Here is a 23,760-nt window from a genome sequence, read left to right on the forward strand (position 1 = left end):
AGGCTGGCAGGGAGGAGAGCTAGCATGCCCCTCCTAGAAGTCACAGGTGGTGCTTCCACTCGTGCTTCATCAACCAGATCCCAGCTATCTAGCAGCGCTTGTCTGCAAGGGAGACCAGGAAATGTAGTTTCATTTTGGGCAACAGCCACCCACCATTTAAAAGCCAGAGGTTCTGTTGCCAAGAAGAGGGGAGAACAGATACCGTGAGACAGGTGATGTCTCAGCACTGGATGGTCTTCCTCGAGTGAGCTTGAAGTGGGCTCAGCCCTGGTCAGAAGGGAGGGCAGTGGCCCTGGTGCATGAAGGGAAATGGGCCTTTGCTGAAAGTGTCCTAAATTCTAATCTCTTACTGGATGCTTTCTTATGTTCTGTCCCCCAGGCATCACAGTCCGCTTGTGATGCAGGTATTGTTATGCTCAAGTTACAGACAGGAAAATTAAGGTTCTGAGGAAGTCATGTGCCAAAGGTCACACAGCTGGTAGGCATGACGTGCTGTGACTCCAGAGCTTTGGAACAGAGCCTGTGCTCTTTCCAGTACCTTACACCTCCCTTGCATCTGGGATCCAAAGCTAGGAAATAAAAATAGGCCTCTTCAAGTTTGTTCAAGATGAAGCCGTACTGGGGACCACAGCAGTTAGCTGGTGGATGTGGGATGTGCCCCTAACGTGAGGTTGACAGCCAGAGCCAGCTGGGGATGAGATGTGGGAGGTGGTGGTGGTGGCCCTGGGCAGTGGCACTGTGGGGCTTGAACCCTTGCCTCTAGAAAATCACCAGAGAAACAGAGAGATCTTGGGAAATACGGCTCAGGACCAGTGAAGGGCCCTCCTCTTCCGGCCTCCTTAGGCCCAGCCGGCCCAGCCCAGGGGCCCCTGTTGGCTGCAAGTCTGGTTGATGGGAACTGTGTCTATGGCTAGACCCCATGATGTTTTGGAGCAGGGATGGTTTTAATTTAACTCAGAAGTATTTGGTGAGCACTGTGGGGACCAGACACTGAACACAGCACTAGGGAAGGTGGGGAACAGAACTGAGTGTGTCTCTCTGCCCTCGGTACTTAGAGTCAAGTAGATGGTCCAACAATGAAATGTGTGATCGCAGCGAAAGTTGATGGATGTGATGATCAGAGAAATGTGGGGAGCTACAGAAGCATCAGAACAAGGCTCTAACCCACGCTGCGAGTCAAAGAGGGCTTCTCAGAGAGGGCTGGAAATTTCTGGGTCAGAAAATACAGAAGAGGCAAAGGAAGATGCAGCGAGGGTCAAGACAGCACAAGGAGAGAACCTGACTACGGAAGAGGCCAGGCCAGTCACGTCAGAGGAGCAAGCCCCAAGGCCAGCTTGGGTGTCAGCTGCCAACCTGTGCCCCTTAACTTCCCTGCGTAGGCATAGGTTGGGCCCAGGGCTTCTGGAGCATGGAGTAGCCTCTACTACAGAGAGACCTGTAGGCTATTCTTCAGGGCTGAAGCCAGTGTGTCATTCTGCAGTCACTCTCAGGATCACGTAGTGACGTGACAATTCACTGTCAGTGCAAGCAGCAAACAGCGAGAGCAGTAGAGGGGCCAGAAAGAAACTGGGTGCCCTGGACCTAAGGGAGGCATCTATCAGCAGGTTGATTTTAGGCTTTTTAGACAGAAGATGCCATGCAGAGCCAGCCGCCCCTGCCCCCTTGTCCCGCTGGGGTCGAGCATCATAGAAACCAGATCGCCCGTCCCCTCCTTCTACCGCCTGTGGCCGAGCCAGGTGCACAGGGTCCCCTTTGTTCTCAGAGCCCCTTTCACCAGTGCCAGAGCGCCTGGCTCTAGGGCTGGGCAGATCAGCAGCTGCACCACTTTTGATCTTCAGAAGATGCCCCAGATAACACTCAAGAGGGACTCTGAGCCGCTTCCACATCTTGTGAAGAGGTGCCAGGTGAGCGAGTGGCGAGCCCTGCACAGGGCCCAGCTGTCATTCCACGTCCCACAGGCAGCTTCAGGGGGACAGACACACTCTTCGGTTAGTGCCCGCTTTTATGTGTGGGCTTCTTCAGTACATACATAGTTGTTTGTTTGCTTTTGTTTATAGTTTTTTGTTGGGTTTTGTTTGTTTTTCTTGAGACAGGGCCTCAACCTCACTCAGGCTCAAGTGTGGCTTCAGCCTCCCGGGCTCAAGCAATCCTCCCACCTCAGCCTCCCCAGTAGCTGGGTGGGACTCCCACTGCCTAGACTCCCCAGTGCCACTATGCCTAGGTAATTTTTGTGTTTGTTTTGTAGAGACAGGATTTTGCCATGTTGCCCAGGCTGATCTAGAAATCCTGGGCTCAAGCAATCCACAGGCCTCGGCCTCCCGAGGTGTTGGGATTATAAGTATACAAATAGTTGTTTGTTTAAACAGTGTCAGAGGTTGAATGAATACTATTTTTCACTGTGTAAAAAAAAAAAAAGGAGTGAACTCAAGTTGATAATTTTTGCCCAGACATATTATTTTTCTAGTGACTGGAAATCATTCTCTTAACTAGTTGACAAATTCTGACTTGTTTGGTTATTTTCTTCAGCAAAGCATATCAAACCCCCATCCCACACCACCTAACAATGACATTTATTAGTCCATTGGGATTTGTCTGTTACCATCAATATGACAGTAACTGCTAAAATCCAATAGGAAAAAGTGAAAACTGTAGTAACCTTGGTAATCTGGTGGATTGGAAAGAACTCAGATGACCTGGTCACCCCCAGTGGTCATTAAGGTGGTCTGGAAACTCCAGAGTCTGTACAATATAAGAGACCCATATTGGATTTTGGCAGGGGTGGGGGCTTCCCTTAAGGTCTGTGCTGCAGTTAGAAGATTTAATCACAGGGCTGCACACAGCATACCCATATGCTTGGGATGCACAAAGGGGTGGGCTTGGAAATGAGGCAGCAGAGTCAGACAGAGGGTTTTCCATAGGTTTCCCATCAAATGACCTGGGATCCAGGCTGGCTCTGCCTCCGCACTTCCTTTTTGCCATGTTTGCAGTGGAAAACTGATGTGAGGTTGCCTCACAAAGATGTTAGGCAAGACGAGAGCTTTGGTTTGCAAATAAGGGACCACATGTATTTTTTACACTAGGAATTAATATTGACCAAGAAACATCTAGTACCTTCAGCTCTGTAGTTTATTCTATGCTTTCCCTGGCACATTCAGTAACACAGTTTAAAAAGAAAATCGTCTTTTTTAAAGTTATCAGAGATCTAGAAGATAATTGGAGTTATTTTGCAAAAGCCTGCTGATGGCCCAGTCCTGCTCTAGGAAAAGAGTGAAGGGAGGGTGCACAGGAGAGAGTCAAAACAGCTCCTGTTTCAGAAGGCCATGGTCCCATTCGGAAGGTGCCAAGGAAAGCAGTCTCCATGCACGTCCCCATGCCTTTGCTCCTGCTGGGATCTTCCTTTAGAATCCCCTCCCCTATCCAACTCTCATCCCAACTCTCCACCCCAAACTGCTTCCAGAACTAGTCATTCTTTAAGATTGGTTTTGAGTATCCTCCTTCTTGGAAAATCCCCTATAAATTTCTCAGCCATACTTAGATTTTTTTTTTTCTATTTTTTTCCTTGCATATTTTATATTCTTCATTCTTTCAACAACTGTTTATCTCACGGCTGCTCTGTCAGCCCTGGTGTCACATTGTGTGTTCACTACACGCTCTGAGTACTTGAGATACAGCAGTGAGCAAGACAGTGGCTCTGCAGTCCAGGTCTAACATTCGATGGGTGGGGAGAGAGGCAGCGAGTAAGGAAATATGCATTCCATAGCGATAGGTGGTGTGAACGATAAAGCAAGATGTATTGTCATCCCATGAGAGTAAGAACACGTGGGGTCAGGACCGCGCCTTTTTCTTTCTGTGCCTCTTAGCGCAGTTCCACACCTGAATGGACTTGGTTAGGGGTGCTGATGGATTCGGTTAGGGGTGCTCACCCAGTGAGTAACATCACATCAGTGTCGTGGGTGTTAGATGAGATGAATATATGGAAGAACTCATAGATTGCAGGCTGCCTGTCAATGAGACTTTCCTCTTTTTTCCTAATCCTCATGCTGCCAGAGCAAAAGGCTGGGGATGACAGGACCCTTGGGCCAGTTTTCTGGACAAGGCCAAGTACACAGAATATGCTAGAAAGTAGAACCCCTCCAAATTAGGCCTGCTTCCCTTGGGGAATTATCCCAGCCAGCTGGGCTGCCTTCCTTAAGGAATTGCCATCTACAACAAGCATTATATCACCTTAGTCTTTTGAAATGCTTTAAAGCTTGCTAATAATATCCAGATTTATAGCTAACTGCACTATGAATATCCTTCAGACAACTGATGCTCTCAAGGGAGATCTCTAGAAAGTCGTCTCCAAATCTCCTTAATAGAATGTATTACTTGAGGAAGATATATCCATTCATTCACTCAATCAACAAATATTTATTGAACATTTACTGTGTGTCAGACCCTGTTAAAAATGCTGGAAATACAGGCCTTAAATAAAATAAGTCAGTCAATGTTATAGAACTTTAAAAGTTGATAAGTGGCACGGAGAAAAATGAAGGAGGAAGGACAAATAGGAAACGCATAAAGGGGCAGGGTATCATTTTAAATTTGGCAGTCGGGGGTACCTCACTGAGAAGGTGATGTTGAGGAAAGATTCGCAGTAGGTGAGATTAGAGCCATAAGACCATCTAAAGCAAGGGGAAACATCCCAGGCAAAGGGGCTGGCAAGATGCCGGGGTTCCAGATCACAGCAACGGAGGCCTATTCAGTCACAGTGGAGTGGGCGACGGAGAGCATGGTTCAGGGAAGAGTCAGGGGATCAGATCCTGAGGCTTTTCTGGCATTTGTAGGAACTTTGGCTTCTAACCTGAATTGGGAAGTCTTTACAGGATTTTAAGGAGAATAAAATTGTGACCTGACTACATTTTAATAGCAGTGATTCAGTAAGAAGAGGATGGTGGCTTGGAATAGGTCATAATGGTGGAAGTGATGTGACCTATTGGATTCTGCATCTATTTCAAATTGGATTTTCTGGTTAGATGAAAGAAAGAGTTGGAGAAGACTCTGAGGGATTTTGGCCTGAGCAACTGGAAGATAACTTTGCCATCAACTGATATGGGGCAAGAATTTGAGTGTAGCATTTTAAGGTAGATCAGAAATTAATTTTTAGTTGCTTTAATTGAAATGTCTTTTAGACCGCCAGGTATAAATCTCGAGTAGGCAGTTAGCTGTCTGAGTCTGAAGTTAGTGCAGGAGGTCCTGGCTAGGATTTACATTTAGGAACTTGGGAACATATTAATATTACTTAAAACCATGAGATTAGAATGAATGTAGATAGAGAGGGGAAGAAATCCAAGGACTGTGCTTTAAGGCACTTCATCATGCCCTGGAGATAAGGGAGAACAAACAGAAGACTGAAAGGGAGTGACCAGCGGGTGGAAGAAGAAAGTGGGTATGGTGCCCTGGAATGCAGGCGAAGGGTTTCACAGAGCTGTGCGGGGTCCAGTGTGGCAACTGTGGCCTCTGAGGGAGAACTAAGGACTGACCGCTGAATGATCATGATTGAAGTAGGTGAAGAGAAATTGGGAGGAAAAGAATTGGAAAGAGTAAGTGTAGACAATCTTGAGGAATTTCGCTGTTAAAAGGAACAGAAATGGGGAGGAAGCTGGAAGAGGAAAGAGTTCATAGTAGATTTTTCTTAAAGATGGGAGATAGTTGAGAATGATTCAGTAGAGAGAAAGATTTTGATAAAGAGTGAAAATTACTGCAGAGTGGCCAGGCATGGTGGCTTATGCCTATAATCCCAACACTTTGGGAGGCCAAGTGGATCACGAGGTCAAGAGATGGAGAGCAGAGGCCAACATGGTGAAACCGTCTCTACTAAAAATGCAAAAATTAGCTGGGCATGGTGGGACATGCCTGTAGTCCCAGCTACTTGGGAGGCTGAGGCAGGAGAATCACTTGAACCCACGAAACAAAGATTGCAGTGTGCTGAGATTGCACCACTGCTACTCCAGCCTGGGCAACAGAGTGAGACTCCATCCCCTGCCTCCAAAAAAAAAATAAATTGAAGAGCTATGTTCACATAGATGAGAAAGAGTGGGCTCTGGTGAAGTGTGGGCCATAAGATCATGGACCATTTATTAATGTTCAGGGAGAGGGCTCAGATGATGGACCTGTGTTGATAGCAGGTAGGTATTAGGCGGTTGGCACTACCAGAGGTTTTTCTGATTGCACCAGTTTTCTCAGAGGAACAGGAAGTAAGATCATTGAGAGTGAGGATGGGAAGGAAGCTCTTGAAGGTTGAAGGGGAATTTATAAAACAGTTATGCAGAAGAAGGGGAAATGAATGGAACGGTATGGGAGCATGAAAGTTTCCGATAGTAACTCAGATGGCATCCTCACGCTGATTTTTTTTTTTTGGCCTCTTTTATTGTTCCCCCTAATAACTGAGGTCCAGCATAATGCCAGCATGCAGTAGATGCTCAATAAATATGTAAGTTAATTTCAGAATTGGGATTCTATCCACCTATATCTCATTTATTGCTAACCCTGTATGGCACTCACTATAGCTGACCTGATTGCTCTTAGTATTCTAAGAGCCTTACCTGTTTACTAAATTTAACTCATAACAGCTGTGGGTATGGCACTTAGAGCCCCAAGACAGGACGAGATCACCAAGAGCGTGAGAAGTAGTATTACTATCCTCCAATTTCAAGTGATGCGGCAGATTTCAAAGAAGTCCCACTCTTTGTCCGAGGTTGCTCAGCCATTAGGGGACAGTGCAGAGGTGTGATTCTCGGGCTGTATGACTCTCAAGCCCAAGCCAGTAATCACTGTCCCAAGTTCATCCTGTCTACTCTCTTCACCATCAGAGAGCGGTGGCCCACATTGCTTGTCACACATTTCAAAGCTGAGCCTGGAACCAAGCCTTCTCCCAATTCAGTGCTCTTCCCACCACCGTCCCCTGAGATTCATCCTATCTTGGGATCTACCCATAATCTAGTTCACATTAACACACATTAGCTACCCATGATAGCAGCGGTAGTGCCCAATCCATAAAGACAAAGCAACTGTCATGTGATGAGGGGATCTTGCCTGCACTGACCAGCCATCCAGGAGAGGGCAGTCATGTGCGCCTGATCACCTCTGCCCCACCCACAGGCTCTGCAACTACAGGCTCCGAGCTGGATCCAGCTTGTGTCCTGGCTTTCATCCTGAAGCCAGCGCACCCCTGAATGTTTGTCCAACCCAGTGGTTCTCAAGCGGCCCTTCCAGGTGACTTTTTGTCCCGATGTAGCATTTAGCAATGCGTGGACACATTTTTGGGTTGTCGTGGCTGGTGGGCGTGGGAGAGCGTCCTGGCTTCTGTGTAGAGAGGCGTGGCAAGTTGCTAACACCCTTCAGGGCGCAGGACAGCCTCAGCCCCAGTGAAGATCTGGTCCACAATGTCAGTGAGAAACTCTACCCTAAAGGAAAGTCCTAAACACCCCCAGGAACAAATAGAAGATGGCTTTGATAAGGATGTTCAGATACAGTAGTGATCACTCAAAAATAACGTGCGAGTTCTGCTTCTTGGGGAATGCCAAAGGCTTTATAATGTCTAAGTGGATCTTGACTCATCACTTTAGCCGCTCCTACCGCTGATTGTGCCAGGTTGGGAGGTGTGTGCATATGTGCCCTTGACAACACAAGGCAGCTGAGAGGAGAGACTGGCCCCCATTAGCGTTCAGGTCCAGCAGGACATATTTACCTTCGTTTGGAGAAACCATCCTTCCTGTTCTGTGGAAACGTTCTCTGCCCTCACTCACTATTCGTGATATTGTGAACTTGGTTTTGCAGAACCATGATCTGTAGCCGATACTGCTGGGCCTTGTAGGAGGAGCAGGTACTTGTTCCCTGGCCCAGAGCACTTCTGATATTCCAGAGTGGTTCTCAAAGTCCACTGACCTCACCTACCAAACAGGGACTCTGGGAGGGGACACCTCCTCTGGAATTGGGAATGTGTCCTGAAGCATGTCCTGAATCACACCCCTTTTTGGAAAAGCATAAGCATTTATCCATCCCTTACCCAAAACAAATATTGCCTCCAAGCCAAAGTGAGCCCAGCATTCATAAAATATTGATCTCTCCGTAAATCAAGTTGCTCCACTGTTTTTTACAATGTAACTCTTGTTCGACAGAACATAGAGCTTGGGAATTAAGATCAGTCTTAGTCAGTGGAATCAGTTTTTGATCTACAGCAGTTATCCTCCCCTTTCCTTCGCACAGACCCTACTGTGAATATCTAAGAACTCCTGAATGACAAACCTAAAGTCAGTTTATAGCTATGACAGGAAATATGAAACAATCTCTAAATGTTCTTCAAGCTATAGGTTTCACCAATGACCAGAACCAAAGATCTTCTTTACACTAGTTGATTTAAAATTCATAGTGGGAAAATATCTAAAATTCGTATGCAGCAACAAAGCTGGGATTTGGATTTACCAGTGTCTGCAGAGCTAATTCAAGGACTTCTTTAGAGGAGAGAAAAGAAGGCAGGATATACCTATGTGAATGGCAAAACATTAGAGCAACCTTGCTGGCCTCAGTTGAATGTAACACTGTGCTCCTGAAATTTAATGATAGTAATAAACCATGATCACTTATGGGATGCTATTTCTATGGGCTGGGCACAATACCAAGTACTTTCCAGGTAATCTCACCCCATCCTCAGACTACCACCAGGATATAGGTATTCTAGATAAGGAATCTAAAACTCCTCCAGGCATTCTAGATAAGGAATCTAAAACTCCTCCAGGCATTCTAGATAAGGAATCTAAAACTCCTCCAGGCATTCTAGATAAGGAATCTAAAACTCCTCCAGGTATTCTAGATGAGGAATCTAAAACCCCGAGAGGCCAAATAACTTGTCCTGGGCTACCCACAAAGAGGCAAAGCTGGGATCTGAACCTGGGAAGGTTAACGCTGAGCCCCAGTAGACATTTTAAATGTGCTAAGAGAGTTTGCTCTTGAAATGAAATCTGAACTAGATCCTTTTGAGAAAACAAAGATACTGTCTCTTTCACAAAGTTTAAATGTTTGGTGAAGAAGGGTTCTATAATGTGGTACTAACATCCTTGTGTGGTTTCATCAATGTAACAAGTTTTGTTTGCATCGTCACAAAATGATATGGTAGGAAAACTATGAATTTTTAGAGTCCCACGTGTTCAGGTTTTTATTTTCCTTCTACTAATTATGAACTCTGAGACTTTACAAAAGTTACTTGTCTCTTCTTTTCTTTTTTTTGAGACCAGAGTCTCGCTCTGTCACCCAGGCTGGAGTGCAGTAGCATGATCTTGGCTCACTGCAACCTCCATCTCCTGGGTTCAAGCGATTCTCCTGCCTCAGTCTCCCAAGTAGCTGGAGCTACAGGCATCTGCCATCATGCTTGACTAATTTTTGTATTTAATATTTGTAGAAGCAGAGTTTCATCATGTTGGCTAGGCTGGTCTTAAACTCCTGAGCTCGTGTGATCTGCCTGCCTTGGCCTCCCAAAGTGCTGGGATTACAGGTGTGAGCCACCGCACCTGGCCTGCTTGCCTCTTCTAAACCTGTTTTCATATCCACAGAATGAGATGAGTATTACAGTATATGTCAGGTGTCTTGGAAATTGCCTACCAATGATCACTGTGATGATCACTGTTGGTTTAGAAGTTAAATGTGTGTTCCTGATATTTATTTTTTGCTATGTATATTATAAATTATGGTGGGTACTTGACTTTGACATCTGTTTTATGTAATGCCAAAGGCCAGGCATAAAGAAACACGGCTTGTTGAACTATGGTTCGTGCTGAGGAAAACACTGATATAAAGGATGTTTGTGTTTTAAACTTTAGGAACTGCCCAGGTTATGGAAGGTGGCCAAGTGGAATATAAGCCCCTTTCAGGTATTCGGTACATGTGGTGGTACCATTTAATTGGCCTCATCTGGACTAGTGAATTCATCCTTGCGTGCCAGCAAATGACTGTAGCTGGAGCAGTGGTTACTCGTTATTTCAACAGGTAGGTCCAGTGTTTGTTTTCTATTGGTTTATCTATGTGCTTCATGTTAATATATCAAAAGATATTTGGGAATGTTGACCTAGCCCCTTAAAATGAGTTGGCAAGAATAAAAGACTAAGCTAAAAATTAGGCTGTATGCTCATTTGATGGTGAGAAGAAATATTATGCCCTAAATCTGTCACATTTCCAACCTCTTTTGCTTTAAGCTGGAAAATTGAGAAAGAAGCCAAACAGGGAGAGATCACATTGCTTAGACTTGAAAGATAAAAAGGGGCTGGAGCATGGTGGTGCAATCTCTGCTCACTGCAACCTCCGCCTCCCAGGTTCAAGTGATTCTCCTGCCTCAGCCTACTAAATAGCTGGGACTACAGGCACCTGCCACCATGCACGGCTAATTTTTGTATTTTTAGTAGAGATGGGGTTTCACCATGTTGGCCAAGATGGTCTTGAACTCTTGACCTTGTGATCCACCTGCCTTGGCTTTCCAAAGTGCTGGGATTACAGGCGTGAGTGAGCCACCATACCTGCCATTCTTTTAATATTAAAAAAAAAAAAAAAAAAAAAAGGAAGTGTCGAACTCCCTTATGAATATCCATCCAAATTGACTTTAGACAAAAAAATTACTGGTCTATTTTGAATATGCTTCAGTAAACTCTGTGAGCCTCACTTTCTGCTCTGCAAAATCCAATAACATTTGCTTGGGGGGAAAATTAATCCTAAAGGAATTGTATGTACCCACAAAATATAATTTATATTATAGTTAAGTACTAGTGAATTAGTTACTTGCTTCTCTGCTTATATCCCCATCACCTCTGAAAGCAATTGAGGACACATCCAAACACACACACCCCTGAACTCTTTACCTCTTCTGTGTGGGACTCTCACCCCACGTCAGTGAGATCCCACAGGACAGAGGAGCCCAGCAAGGGCAATGTCAGAGCTGGACTCAGAACAGAAAGTTTACTCTACATAGGGCTGATCCTCCTCCAACCTCTCAGACCAAATGATAGAGAAACATGAGCTTCATGGGGAGAGACAGTCCACCAGGGGTGATTCCTGCCATTGAGCAGTTTCCTCCTGACGATAAGGAACACCGTGGGTTACTTTTTCATTTTTCTTCTCTTTTCTTTTTTTTTTTTTTTTTTTTTGAGACGGAGTCTTGCCCTGTTGCCAGGCTGGAGTGTAGTGGTGTGGTCTTGGCTCACTGCAACCTCTGCCTCCCAGGCTCAAGCGATTCTCCTGCCTCAGCCTCCCAAATAGCTGGGACTACAGGTGCGTGCTACCATGCATAGCTAAATTTGTATTTTTAGTAGAGACAGAGTTTCATCATGTTGGCCTGGATGGTCTTGATCTCTTGACCTCATGATCCGCCCACCTCGGCCTCCCCAAAGTGCTGGGATTACAGTGGTGAGCCACCATGCATGGCCAGGAGCACTGTGGGTTTTTAATGTAGTGTGCAGTTCTGAAACCTCCCTCATTAGAGGCTCCAGAGGACTCATAGAGGGTCTGTTGCCCTTGGCATTGAGAACCTACAAGCAGCTGGGGGTGGGTTGTGTGTATTGCTTGCTCCCAAGTAGGGGAGCAAAGAGGATATTCTAACCAAAGGCTAGCAAGTAATATTTGCCTGACAGCAATTTTGTGGTGTCTTAGAATGACAAAACCAAAGCATTTTCAATGAGGACTTCTCATTTGGAGTTCCAGTGAGGCATATACACTTATCTTCGAATCCCTTCCCTCTCTCCAGCCACTCAAAAAATCATGAAAGATTGAAACAGGCATAAACACACCAGGACAGTGAGAAACAGAGGCAATGACAGCAGATGAGAAACACTAACCAGATGGTGAGAGCGGAGGAGAGGGAGGTGGAGCGGTGCTCCTGAGCTCCACCTGGAGAAAGCAGAAGCAGCAGCCTGTCTGTGTATGCTGGCTGCATGAAGCGGTGCAAATAAGATGCAGCCTGAAGTGAGCCACAGAATCCCAGAAAGACTCAGGAATTCAAGGATAAAAGCCATTCCTAAGATTAGCTGAAAGCCTTCCTAAGGAGTAGACTCCCAAATCCACACCAGCTGAGACAGGGAAATTTGTTCTCCAGAGAAACCAGAGAAGGCCTGGACTTGGAGTATCAGGTACAGTTGAGGCTGGGGCAAGTCTCTGTACTATAAGCAGAAGAGTAAAAAGCCTAAACACTGAAGCGAGGCCCCACACACACACATCAGTACCCCACATTCCACAGTTCAGCTCCCAGAACGTTGGCAGCTCATTTGATATTCCCTAGGAAGAGGTTAGAGGATGCTTTTACGGAGAAACTACCTAACTCAAAGTAAGACCTACAGATAGTGCCACATGGGGCCCCCCAATGAAATGGATTTCCTGACTCCTAGCAAAACAGTGAAGCTCGTCAGACGACAATTAACATTCCTCACACAGAGCTTCCAGGTCATTCTGGAGAGCCTCACTCTTCAACTTGAACTGTTCACCAGTGATTATTAAACAAAATGAGCAAAAGGAAACTATAAAACAAGCTATAATGTCATCAGAGAAGCAAAGATATATTGCTAGGACCCCCTCCCACTAACAAGAGAAGTGCATAGTGAGGAAACAAGACCCCTGAGTAATTGTAAGTGTGATTACAAAAGTGACAATTTTCTGTTGAAGGATTAAAATACAAAGTGGACAAACTCTTTCGGAAGGTAGAATAAAAAGACAAAGCGCTATGAAATAAGAGAGAAAGGATTAAAAGAGGATAAATTTGGGAGACCCAGTATCTGACTAATATGAGTTCCAGAAATACAGAACAACAACAACAAAAAAAAAAAAAAACACACAGAAGAAAGAGAGGAATTAGCAAAGAAAATTTCCCAGGGCTGGAGGACGCAAGTAAAGCGATCCCAGAAGCTTCCCGAGGGAAAAAAGATCACAGGCAAAGGATCAAGGACCAGAATAGGATCTGACTTTCAACAGCAACTCTGAACCAGAAAGACAGTAGAGCAAGGCTGTAGAAGTCTGGTGAAAGATTATTTGCAACCTAGAATTGTATAGCCCGTCTATACCTAGTATAGAGTGCTATACCTAGTCCTACTACCAGTCAAGGGTAAAGAAGAATAGTCATGCGCAGCCAGTCCCAAAATTTCCCTGCCCACATCTTTTCGAGGCGGGATATTCCCTGCTGAAACTAATAAGTAAGCCAGAGGAAAACATGAGTTTCAGAAAACAGGCTCGAGAAGAGAAAAGAATTCTCAGGAGGGTAGCTATGCAGCAGGTATAGAAAGCATCCAGTCTAAGGTAGACAGTGGGTTCCAGGACAGATGTCACCATGAACAGAAAATGGAACTGAGGGAATACCAGGTGCGTTCGAACATGCTGAGAAAAGCATTAGGCATTGGTGAAGCATTCGGTGATGCCCATGGACATCCAAGCTAATAAAAAATATGTAACAACTTCAGAAAAAAAAAAGTTGTACAGGAAGGGAAATAATTGGAATGTACTGCTTGGATTCGTTGTGAATATTGTTTCCAGCACGTATTATTCATGTATGAATAACAAACACTAAGCATTAATAATCTGATGTGATTATATTGGAAGAAAGGATGGGAGCATGCATGTGATGGGGTTTGGGGAAGTTAGGCTGTGTAAGGCAATGAAACCAGAATCTTTCCTAGCAGAAAAGTTACTAGACAATATCTGAAGCTGAAAAATCAAGAAATAGCAGTAAGAACATGTAATTTTGAGGTATGGAGGTGAGTTCTCTAAAACAACTACAGTATTATCTCTAGGGAGAGAGAATTATGAATGAGGGAAGAAAACTGCTGTTTTTCCTATTAAGCCTAGCAGTGCTTTCTGGGTTTGTAAGATACTTTACATATTTCTTTGATTTAAAAAATAATTTATAATATACCAATGATTTATTTTTAGCACAACTATTCCATTTATTAAAGAGCTCTGCTTCCTTTTTGATTTTCTGCCTAATTTTGAAACCTCAAGGTTTTTTCTTATCTCAAAGTTCACAATTCTTTGTGTCCTTTTCTGGCCTGCACTCAGGGTGAGGATTAAATATAGCCAGGGTGCATTCATCTTTGTCATTCATTTAAGCACTAAGAGTGCAGAAGAGTTCGTACAAAGACCATCGGGTACCAGAGTATGGGCGATCTGTAGAATTTACTCTTTACAACCATTTGATTGAAGAGGGGTCAACTGAGAGCCATAAAGGTGCTGTTAGGGATGTGACAGGAAGAAGCTAGAACCATTTAAGGTGGTTGAAGGGACACTTGAGGCATAGCTTCATCATCGTTTTCAAATATACGAAAGATGGTTTCCAGCTGCTTTGGATCTGCTGAGGGAGAAGAGGAAATGGATTCACAGCAGAGTCTACAGAATTTAGGTAGAGACAGATGAATTTCCTAACGTAGCAAGAATTACCCAGGCCAGTTAAAGAATGCTCTTCCTTATAATAAAGACAATTTTCATTTTCTGTAGAATTAGAAAGAAGCATACAGCCTTCTCAGCTCTCCAAGCCCCATTTGCAGTGATCTTATTTTAAGAAATACAGCAAGGGACATGGTCTCTGCAGAAACCACATGGTCCTTTGCTGGGACCAGCTTTATGTTGGAGGCCATTCGTCCCATGCAGCCCACACCTAGTCCAGCAGCCTTAGCACAAAATCAATTTTCTATAAAGTCAGAAGAATTTTTAGTGAGCACAAGGCTGGATATAACTAGAGCTAAAGCTTGTCCCTAGGACCGTGGTGTGACTTGCCTGGCTGTGTGCACTGTGTTGTCTGATGGGACTGGAAGTTACAAACAGTACTTGGTACCATGACCCAGAGGTGTCAGAGGACTTGGATGGATGGGACCAGGAAACCCTTTGCCCCCCAACTTGGATTGATGTATTCTGGGGACCTGTCTCGTTGTTCTGGGAGCCAGGCACTATTAGCACTCAAAACAGCCACACATCCAAAAGAAGGGGGAAGCTGGGCTTCATGGGGCACATGCTGGAGTCACCTTACCCTCTAACACTGCCCATGTCTTCCTTGGGGCCACTACCCACAGAATCGGGGTAGATGTGGCCCAGTGGGAAGGTCTAGAGAGAGATGAGGACGCCTGACTGGGGACCCAGTCCTCTCCAGGCTCCTGAGAAACTCATTGCTGGGTTGCCCCATATGCTCAACACTGCAATGCTGTCCCCCAGGTCAATTCTTTAAATATGAATAAGTCCAGAGATAAGTATTATGTTTAGCATCACTGGGTGCGTCAGATCCTCTTCCTGAAGGCAGGTTTGTCTGGTTGTGAGGGAGACAAGGCTGGAGGCACAGCCACACACACACAGCAGGGGAGAGGTAGCAGGATGACGTTACCTTTGAACATGGAAATGAGTCTGAGAGGAGAAGGTGGGGGCCTCAGAGACATGCCACTTCATTAGCCTTTTTCTCTGTAGGGCTGTTTCTAGTTTTGAGGGCAGGTATTGAGTGACTCCTGGCTCTGCAAGCTGGCTTGGGTTTAAAGGGCCCTCGTTTTAAGTTCCCTGTCTCATTATGTGATAACCCAGCTTCTAGAACCTGTGGGTCTTCCAGCCAACAAGCCTTGCAGAGCCTCGAGCCATAACCAGGATGTGTTATGGACCAGGGAAGCTGAGGCAGTGCAGGCGGTCCTCTGCCTGAAATGGTTAACCCCACTGCAGTGAAAACTCAGAAGGCTAATGGCTAACCCCACACTTCAATACCTGGAGGGCTAACCCTGAGGCCCAGTGGCCTATGAATCATTTGTTTCCCTGCCAGATGGAAAGCAGGTGGTATCCTCTTCTCCCTGCATCTCCTCTTGAGCACCATAATAAGTTCTAAGGCACATAAATCTCCTCAATGGAAAAGTAAACATTCTTCCTTTTAAAAAAAGTGAGGAAAGGGAAAAAAATGTGTCAGATTTTCCTGGCCTACACTACTCTTCTAGTTTATCCGATCAAAATAAATTCCTATTAGCAATAGCTTCCATGGTTTTTCCTACTTTAAATAATACTGGGTTGAAACACACACCCCTCTTTTTGTGGGACAACTGGGTTGCAGTTTTTCAGCTCCCGATATTACTTTCATGTTCTCTTTTTCTTCCTGGCTGATTTGAGTAACAGCAAAATGCAGCCATTGCCAACTCTTGAAACATTTTTGGCTGCCTTCCTTTTCCTCTCTCAAAACCTAGGCTGCTGTCAAAACCTTAATTCATAGTGACTTATTAGCAACCAGAGCAAGTTGTAGAATAATCCATTATAAAGAAACCAAGCTTCACTGGGAATCTATGAAGTTGCTTCTCAGAAAGGCCTTATTTTCTAGAATTGGCTTTAGCGGGAATTCAGAGGGTCACCCCTGGGGCGGCACCAGCCCCCGCTCCTTTGTTTTATCTTCAGGTTTGGGGGAGAATGACAGCTGTGCCCATTCTGTTCTTTCTCACTTTTTTCCCTGCCTGTGAAACTGACTTGTACACATTCTTGGGAGCTGCGTCATGACAAGTCCCGTAAATGATTCACACTGGAGTGACCTTTAAAGAGCAGAGTAGAAACCAGCAGGATTTGGGGAGCCTAGAGCTGCGCAGAAGCCAAGCACCCGGGGCTCTCTGTCCCCTCCCTGTAACGGGAGTTCACTGTTGCCTCTCTGGCCACTGACCCTGGTCAAGTGATGTGATGATTTTTAATCACTAGGCAAATGCTGGCAATATTTACGTATAGTCCTGTGTAATCAAACCTTGGAGACTGTGCTACAATTAAACTTCCGAAAGTGAAAATGAGATGAATAGGCTAAAGGGTTGGTGGATGGGCTAGGCATTATAAAGAGGAACACTTTTTTAACTCATCAATATTTTTTTTAATTTTTTGTTTGTTTGTTTTATATTCTTTGTAGCATTGAGTGGCACCAAAACGAATTAAATTAATCCAAGAAACAATTTAACCGAAGCTACCAAGGAGTATAAAAAGTGTGCCAAATGCTTATTGCGTCACAACTTTCTAAGTTGTTACTGCCACGGATGATTGGAACCAGAGAGATTTTGCTGCTTTATAAAAAGTGTTTTTAAAATGCTGTCTTTTTTCCTATTTCCAGAAGTCAAAGTGACCCTCCTGATCATCCCATCCTTTCGTCTCTCTCCATTCTCTTCTTCTACCATCAAGGAACTGTTGTGAAAGGGTCATTTTTAATCCCTGTGGTGAGGATTCCAAGAATCATTGTCATGTACATGCATAACGCCCTGAAACAGCAGGTAAGGCTGTCTCCTGATACACAGCATGTTCCGTGTTTGGGTTGCCAAAAACTTAATTACTGGAAAACTACAGCGGCTCCCAGGACAGAAATGTGACCTGCAACAGCGTCCGAGCAGAAAGCTCTTGTGCTCCCCAGCTCCCATTCCCCGCCTCTCCCAGCAAACCTTTTATTTTCCCAGAGTCTCTGTTTTGTTTATGGTTTTGTTTATTGGGTTTTCTCCAATGTGGTGGAGATGGAGTGGAGAGGGATTAGTTCTGAGTTCACTGGTTTTCCTTCTTATACAAATACAGAACAATTGGGATGAACTCTTAAGGTGAAATTTAAACAACTTTTTGTAAACATTTATCACGCTTTTTTTTGTTTCTTTTTTAATCATGCTTTTTTAAAGTGAAAAAATACACTATAAGATAGGAATATTTGCTCATTTCTGTTTTAATGCTAAAATATTGCCTGCCTTTTGCGTTTCCTAGAAGGTGTCATGGGAAATTCCTGGCCTGTGTGAGGAGGGAGGGAGAAAAGGAGAGTGTTTGAATGAGTGTACATGAGTGTGTATGTGTGTGTGTACACGTGTGTGCACACATGCACTTGAGAGTGACGTGGGCAAGCTGACCTCCATCTCAGCTCAAAGGACAGAAAACTGTAGGGCTTTTGTGCCTGGGGGATTTCTCCTCCCTGGTTTTTATTTCCATGCACATTTGGTTATGAATGCCAGTGGAAACCAGAACACCAGGAAAACAGCTGTTCTCATGGTATTTCTGGCCTGCCAAACAAGGGAAGATTGGACTTTTCCCAACCCTTCTGTTCTCACACAATGTTAATCTCTCCCCCATCACCACCTCAGAGTTGGTGACTTGGTCAGTTTCACAAACTTACCTGATTCCAACCTTTCAGGTGTAGCTATGTGTCCTTAGTAAATTGAGGACATTTTACCCATAGGTTTACATTATATTTTAGAATTGCTTTCATTTGCTTTTTAAAAAGATATCTGAATTGTTGATATTTTAAAATCTATAATCAGGATTTAGTATATCAATTAGAAGCAATTGATTAGATACTACATAAAATTATCTGGCTTCCTTATCTGGAAATGCATGCTAAGCAGTTGCCCCTGATTGTAGAATTATTTTCTTGGATTTCTATTAATATTTTGCTTGGCCACATTTTGGTGACTTGAAGAGGCATTTCCGTATCCAGGACAAAACTAGCTACTTCTGGCTCCTGCATTTTGGAATCAATCCTTCAGTCTTAGGAAACTTGCAGGATTTCTTGAAGAACAGGACAGCGTTTTATTTTAAATCTATTTGTGATGTGTGTGTGTGTGATTCATAATAGATAATCATAAATTAATGAGCATTGGGGAGCTTGCTGTCCCTCCTAAAGCTAGGCATCTTAAACTCCCTGGGGAAACAGGCTTTCATAAGTCTAAAAGAGAAGTCAGTGGAAGGCCCAAGGTCTCTCTGACCGAGGTCTAAAAGGTTATTTATCACTTCCCAGATCCCACAAGGACCAAGGGCCAAAATTGCTTTTAATGATGTCACTATTGGGAAAATGTGTCCTTTCTTAGGTTAAAAAAAAAATTTCCTCCTCAGCAGCCTTACTGCCCAGCACTGTGTCTACAACTTAAACATTTCACACCGCCACCGTGTGATTTTTGCTAGTTAAATAGGCTCATTCACCAACACAGCCAGGCTGAGAAGTGTCCAGATCAAGTTTCATCCAATTGAATTAACACTGGGATGAGAAAATGTCCATATAAGGCTGAGTTATTCCTGGGGTCCTCATCCTAGGCTATTTCAGGATTGTTTTCAGGGATGTTTTCACTCTGGAGAGTGGTTAGGATGCCTCCAAGCACCCCTCCCCCAAGAGGTTCATTTAAGTATTCATTCTTGAGCTATGCACAAGTTCAAGTTATATTTCAAAGGAGTAATTTATCCCTCAAACATCAGTCCTAAAAAAAAAAAAATCACTGCAGGATTTATTTCCCCCAAAGTTAAACTTGATGCTTTACTTATGTGGGCACATAACTAGTATCTACAGTGCATTATTTGTTTTTTGGTTTCTGGGATATGAATTTTTTTTTTTTTTTTTTTTTGAGATGGAGTCTCACACTGTTGCCCAGGCTGGAGTGCAATGGCATGATCTCGGCTCACTGCAACCTCTGCCTCCCAGGTTCACTTGATTCTGCTGCCTCAGCCTCCTGAGTAGTTGGGTTTACAGGCACATACCACCACACTCAGCTAGTATTTTGTATTTTTAGTAGAGATAGTTTCGCTATGTCGGCCAGACTGGTCTTGAACTCCTGACCTTGTAATCCGCCCTCCTCAGCCTCCCAAAGTGCTGGGATTACAAGTGTGAGCCACTGAGCCCAGCTTGTGACTTCTTCATGAATATAAACTCTGCTTTGAAAAAGCAAAGTGTACCATCCGACACTTAAGGGCAGATAAAGGGGGAGGAAAGACTGTTTTTACTGGAACCAGAAGGCCTGCTTTTCCTTTACTGTTCAGTATGGACTGGCCTCCCTTTCTGCTGAGGTTAACAGCACCCCTAACAGGTAAGTCCACAAGAGAGAAACATTGCTCCTCAGTAATACTAGAACCATAATTAGTAGTATTAGTATGCGCAAAATAGAACTCCCACCCACCAGTGTTTCCCAGGTGCTTAAGTCAGAACTGTTTCCTCAGAAACTGCCTGCTTGCCTTCTCTCCTGTGTTGTTTTTGACTCTGCTCCTTTGGTTTCCGCCTGATCCAGCAGCATGGTGCATTGTTGAGGTACTTGTTCCGATGCTGTTATGGCTGTTTCTGGTGTCTTGACAAATACCTGCTCCATCTCAACCAGGTACGTCTCCTACCTCTTGCCTCAAGAACACACAGAAGGGTCCAAGAGTGGGCTCCATCTCTTAGGTGAAGGTTTGGCAAATTCTTCTCTAAGGGTCCAAATTGTATAAATATTTAAGGCTTTCGGACCGGTCTCTCTGTCACAACCACTCAGTTCTGCCATCATGACAGGTAAGTGGCCGTAGGCAAAATGTCAACGAATGGATATGGCTATGTTCTAATACAACTTTACTTATCAACACTGAAATCTGAATTTCATATTATTTTTACATGTCAAGAATTATTCTTTTTTTGGTTTTGATTTTTTCCCAGCCATTGTAAAATTGTAAAAACTGTTCTTAGCTCCTGCCAGAGGAAAGCAGGTGGTATAATGGAGCTGGCTCCTGGGCTGTGGTTTGCAGACCGTACCCTAGAACCATAAGCCATTAAAGCCATGTTTTGAATTCTAAAAAAAAAAGTCTTCCTCTTTTCGGATAAAGAGGGGAGGGAGTATTTAAAAACCCTAGCATAATGAATGTATATCAACGAAGAGTTAATTTTCAGTGTCTTCTCTAAGAACTATAATTTTCCTGAACTAGGAAAAGAATTGCCTCCCTAATTTTCATAGGTTTCATCAATTTTTCCTTTTCAAGCTATAAATGTTCCTTTAAAATTATAAAAATTATATCTTGCAATTGTTTGGATTTCAGATTTTTTTTCTCTCCTGAATTTTTCAAATTGATGGAAATTTAAATATGTTGTACTTTTCCATAGATCATTTAGATTTTAATAGCCCTTAGTCAAATTTACACAAAGCAGTATTTTTGTAAGTTAGCGGATTGTTTTATAAATTTAATGTTCACAGAAATCTCACTTAGAAAAGTACTTCTTATAATTGCCCCCTCCCTAAGAAATGTACCTTCAGAAGCCTTTAGAAGTAAAGAGACTAATTAGACCATCTATGTTTAATGTCTTATAAGTGGTGTTTAAAATACTTTTCATTATTCAGGGAAAAATGTAGCCTTTTTATAGTAAGGTCTATTTTTAGGCTCTTAAGGATCTTGGAGAACATTTTAGACTATATTCAGTTTTCATCTGGATTCTTGCAAGCCAGCATGTATAAAACACAATCAAATAGCATAGGAGCTTTCAGAATGGGGCGGACATATAACTTGTCATATGTCAATATTCAGTCCAAATCTTTTGAATACATTTGTCATGGTGTAAGATGTTTTAGCTGTGTGGATGTATACAGACACCAACTTACTCCATAAATATTTTAAGATGCATTGCAAAAATGTATTAACTATGATTAAATATATATGCATGAAAAATCAAGGCTAAGAAACAGAGAGAGAGAGTAGAAAGACAAAAACAATGAATGAGACCATTGATATACAAATATGCTGGCCATATGGGCCTACAAGGCCCTAGGGTTGACCTGTCATCCCCTCTCACTGTATTATGGGAATTCAGGTACTTTCTGCATCCCTCTTTCACTGATGGTTTTCATTCTGACCCCTGGAAGCCTAACGGCTCCTGTGGACACCGTCGGGACCACCATGTGAGGAAGGCAGAAAAATGGGTGAGGTGGAGGAAGGGTGGGTCCTGGCCCCATACCATGCCTCACCTGCCGGGCCTTGCAGCCAGAGCAGCTCCACTTTATAAGGTTTAGGGGTGGGAGTGTGCTGAAGGTTTCATTTGAAGACAGGTCTCTGCTGCTAAAGCACATTTGAAAACCTCTGGTCCCATTTTCACATTTGTTTTCTTTGCCCTATTATCCTGAGGTATGTATTTTTCTGCCTTCTGAAATTTCACCACCTTAATTAATCCAGCACCATTTCCCTTGGTAGTTTAAAACGTTTCCAAGCTCATAAGTGACATTAATGTTAACCACTCCATAATGACCATTGTAAAGGTGATGACTTCTTATAACATATGCGTCGATGACAGTAGTGATCCCTGATTCACAAAAAGACTAAGCTAGCCTTGATACAGCTCCTGTAGTGAGTCAGTGGTGCAAACAGGGATAGGTCTTTCAGGTTCTCATCCTGGTGCCTGTGCACTAGGCTGTGGCGAAACCAGCTGTCGCAGTGCCTTTACCTTGGGGTGACTCCTGTAGAACTAGGTGGTGCCAGCTGATGTGGGTGTTGCTCAGAGGTCTATGGTTCAGGAGATTGGGAAGAGGAGGAAGAATGAAAAAACAAGAATTGATGTGACTATTACTGGGGAGGGAAGGGGCGCCTCTGATCTAAATCAACTACTGGAAAGCAGAATGAAATAAAGATGTTTAAGACTAAAGGTGGTTGTAAATGGTGATCAGAGCAACTGTCAGCCTCATTTGGCAGCAGACACAGGAAAGTGAGTGTAAAATGAGAAAAGGAATTTAGATTCACTCTTTCAGAAATTTACTTGCATTGGAATGACTTACTAGGGGACACCTAGTAAGTTGTGGCATCTCTGTCTCTGGAAATCAGATTTAAAAGGGCTGAACCCTATTTTATGTTCCTCATTTTGTGGAATAGGAGCTGGGAAATACTGAAAGAGAATGAGATCCATTTGTTACAATCAAAACTCAGATGCTCATCTTTATTTAACATCAAGGAGCTGGTTGGGTTTTCCCACTGCGTTTTAAAAGCCTAATCCATCTTCACTAAGTCTTAGTGGGGAGGCAGTGGCAGTTGCTGCATTTTGTAAACACCCAGCCTAAGGCTGCACAGGCATTCACTCGCAGAGTAGGGAATAAAACTCTCAGTCTCATCATTCCTCATTTACTTTTCTCCCTACATTATAAATACTGTGTATATACTGAAAAAATTACATGTTCACCTCACACATGCCTTCATCCATCAACCATGTGTTTATGCCGTATGCAGACCATTTCCACCTGGGCATAATAGGGGCCAGGACTCTGGCAATACAGAGGTGATACAGAGTCATTACTGTATAGCACAAAAGCCAGGCCTCCAAGGAACTGACAAGCTAGTTGCTGGGGGCAGGGGCCAGTAAGGGGCATATGAGACAATTATGTGACAGTACCGAAAAGCGCATGTTTAAGTGTTGGGATAGGGCTGTAGAAGTTCAGAAAAGGGGAATCTTGGTCACTGGGAGAGGTCATTTGACTCTGTAATTAGGGGAAATTTCCTAGAAAAGGTGGACCTGAGTATGGAGCACCTACTGGAGATCACCAGCTACTAACAAGAGAAATAACAGCTATGGATATTGGCAGTAAACTGTTTGCCAGTTGTATGCTGAGCACTTTTCCTGTATTATATCAATTGTTAGGTTTTTGTTTTGTTTTGTTTTTTGAGATGGAGTTTCCTCTTGTTCCCAGACTCTAATGCAATGGCATGATCTCAACTCACTGCAACCTTTGCCTCCCGGGTTCAAGTGATTCTCCTGCCTCAGCCTCCAGAGTGGCTGGGACTATAGGTATTTGCCACACTACATCCTAAGTTTTTGTATTTTTAGTAGAGATGGAGTTTCCCTGCATTGGCCAGGCTGGTCTCGAACTCCTGACCTCAGGTGATTTACCCACCTCGGCCTTCCAAAGTGCTGGGATTATAGGTGTGAGCCATTGTACCTGGCCAGTTGTTTGTTTTTGAGATAGTGTCTTCAGATTGAGGTTTAGAGAAGGCACACAGTGGCAGAACTAGAATTTAAATCCAAGTCCTGTTTGTCCTCCAGGACCC

At 43.8% G+C, this 23,760-nt stretch overlaps 1 protein-coding gene across 3 annotated transcripts in view; it reads left to right on the forward strand.

Moving 5' to 3' along the window:
- Positions 1-23,760, forward strand: part of SLC44A3 (solute carrier family 44 member 3) — a 71,890-nt gene that overhangs the window by 26,581 nt on the left and 21,549 nt on the right. For 2 of the 3 annotated variants that reach the window (XM_009001749.4, XM_009001752.5), the window contains exons 10-12: positions 9,855-10,020; positions 17,096-17,252; positions 20,004-20,090. In XM_009001749.4, coding sequence (XP_008999997.3) covers positions 9,855-10,020; positions 17,096-17,252; positions 20,004-20,090 — 410 coding nt within the window. The remainder of the gene's footprint in view (positions 1-9,854; positions 10,021-17,095; positions 17,253-20,003; positions 20,091-23,760) is intronic. The other variant, XM_009001750.4, reaches the window with a different exon arrangement.

Source organism: Callithrix jacchus, chromosome 7 (genome assembly GCF_049354715.1).
Source record: "Callithrix jacchus isolate 240 chromosome 7, calJac240_pri, whole genome shotgun sequence".
NCBI classification, from domain to species: Eukaryota; Metazoa; Chordata; class Mammalia; order Primates; family Cebidae; genus Callithrix; species Callithrix jacchus.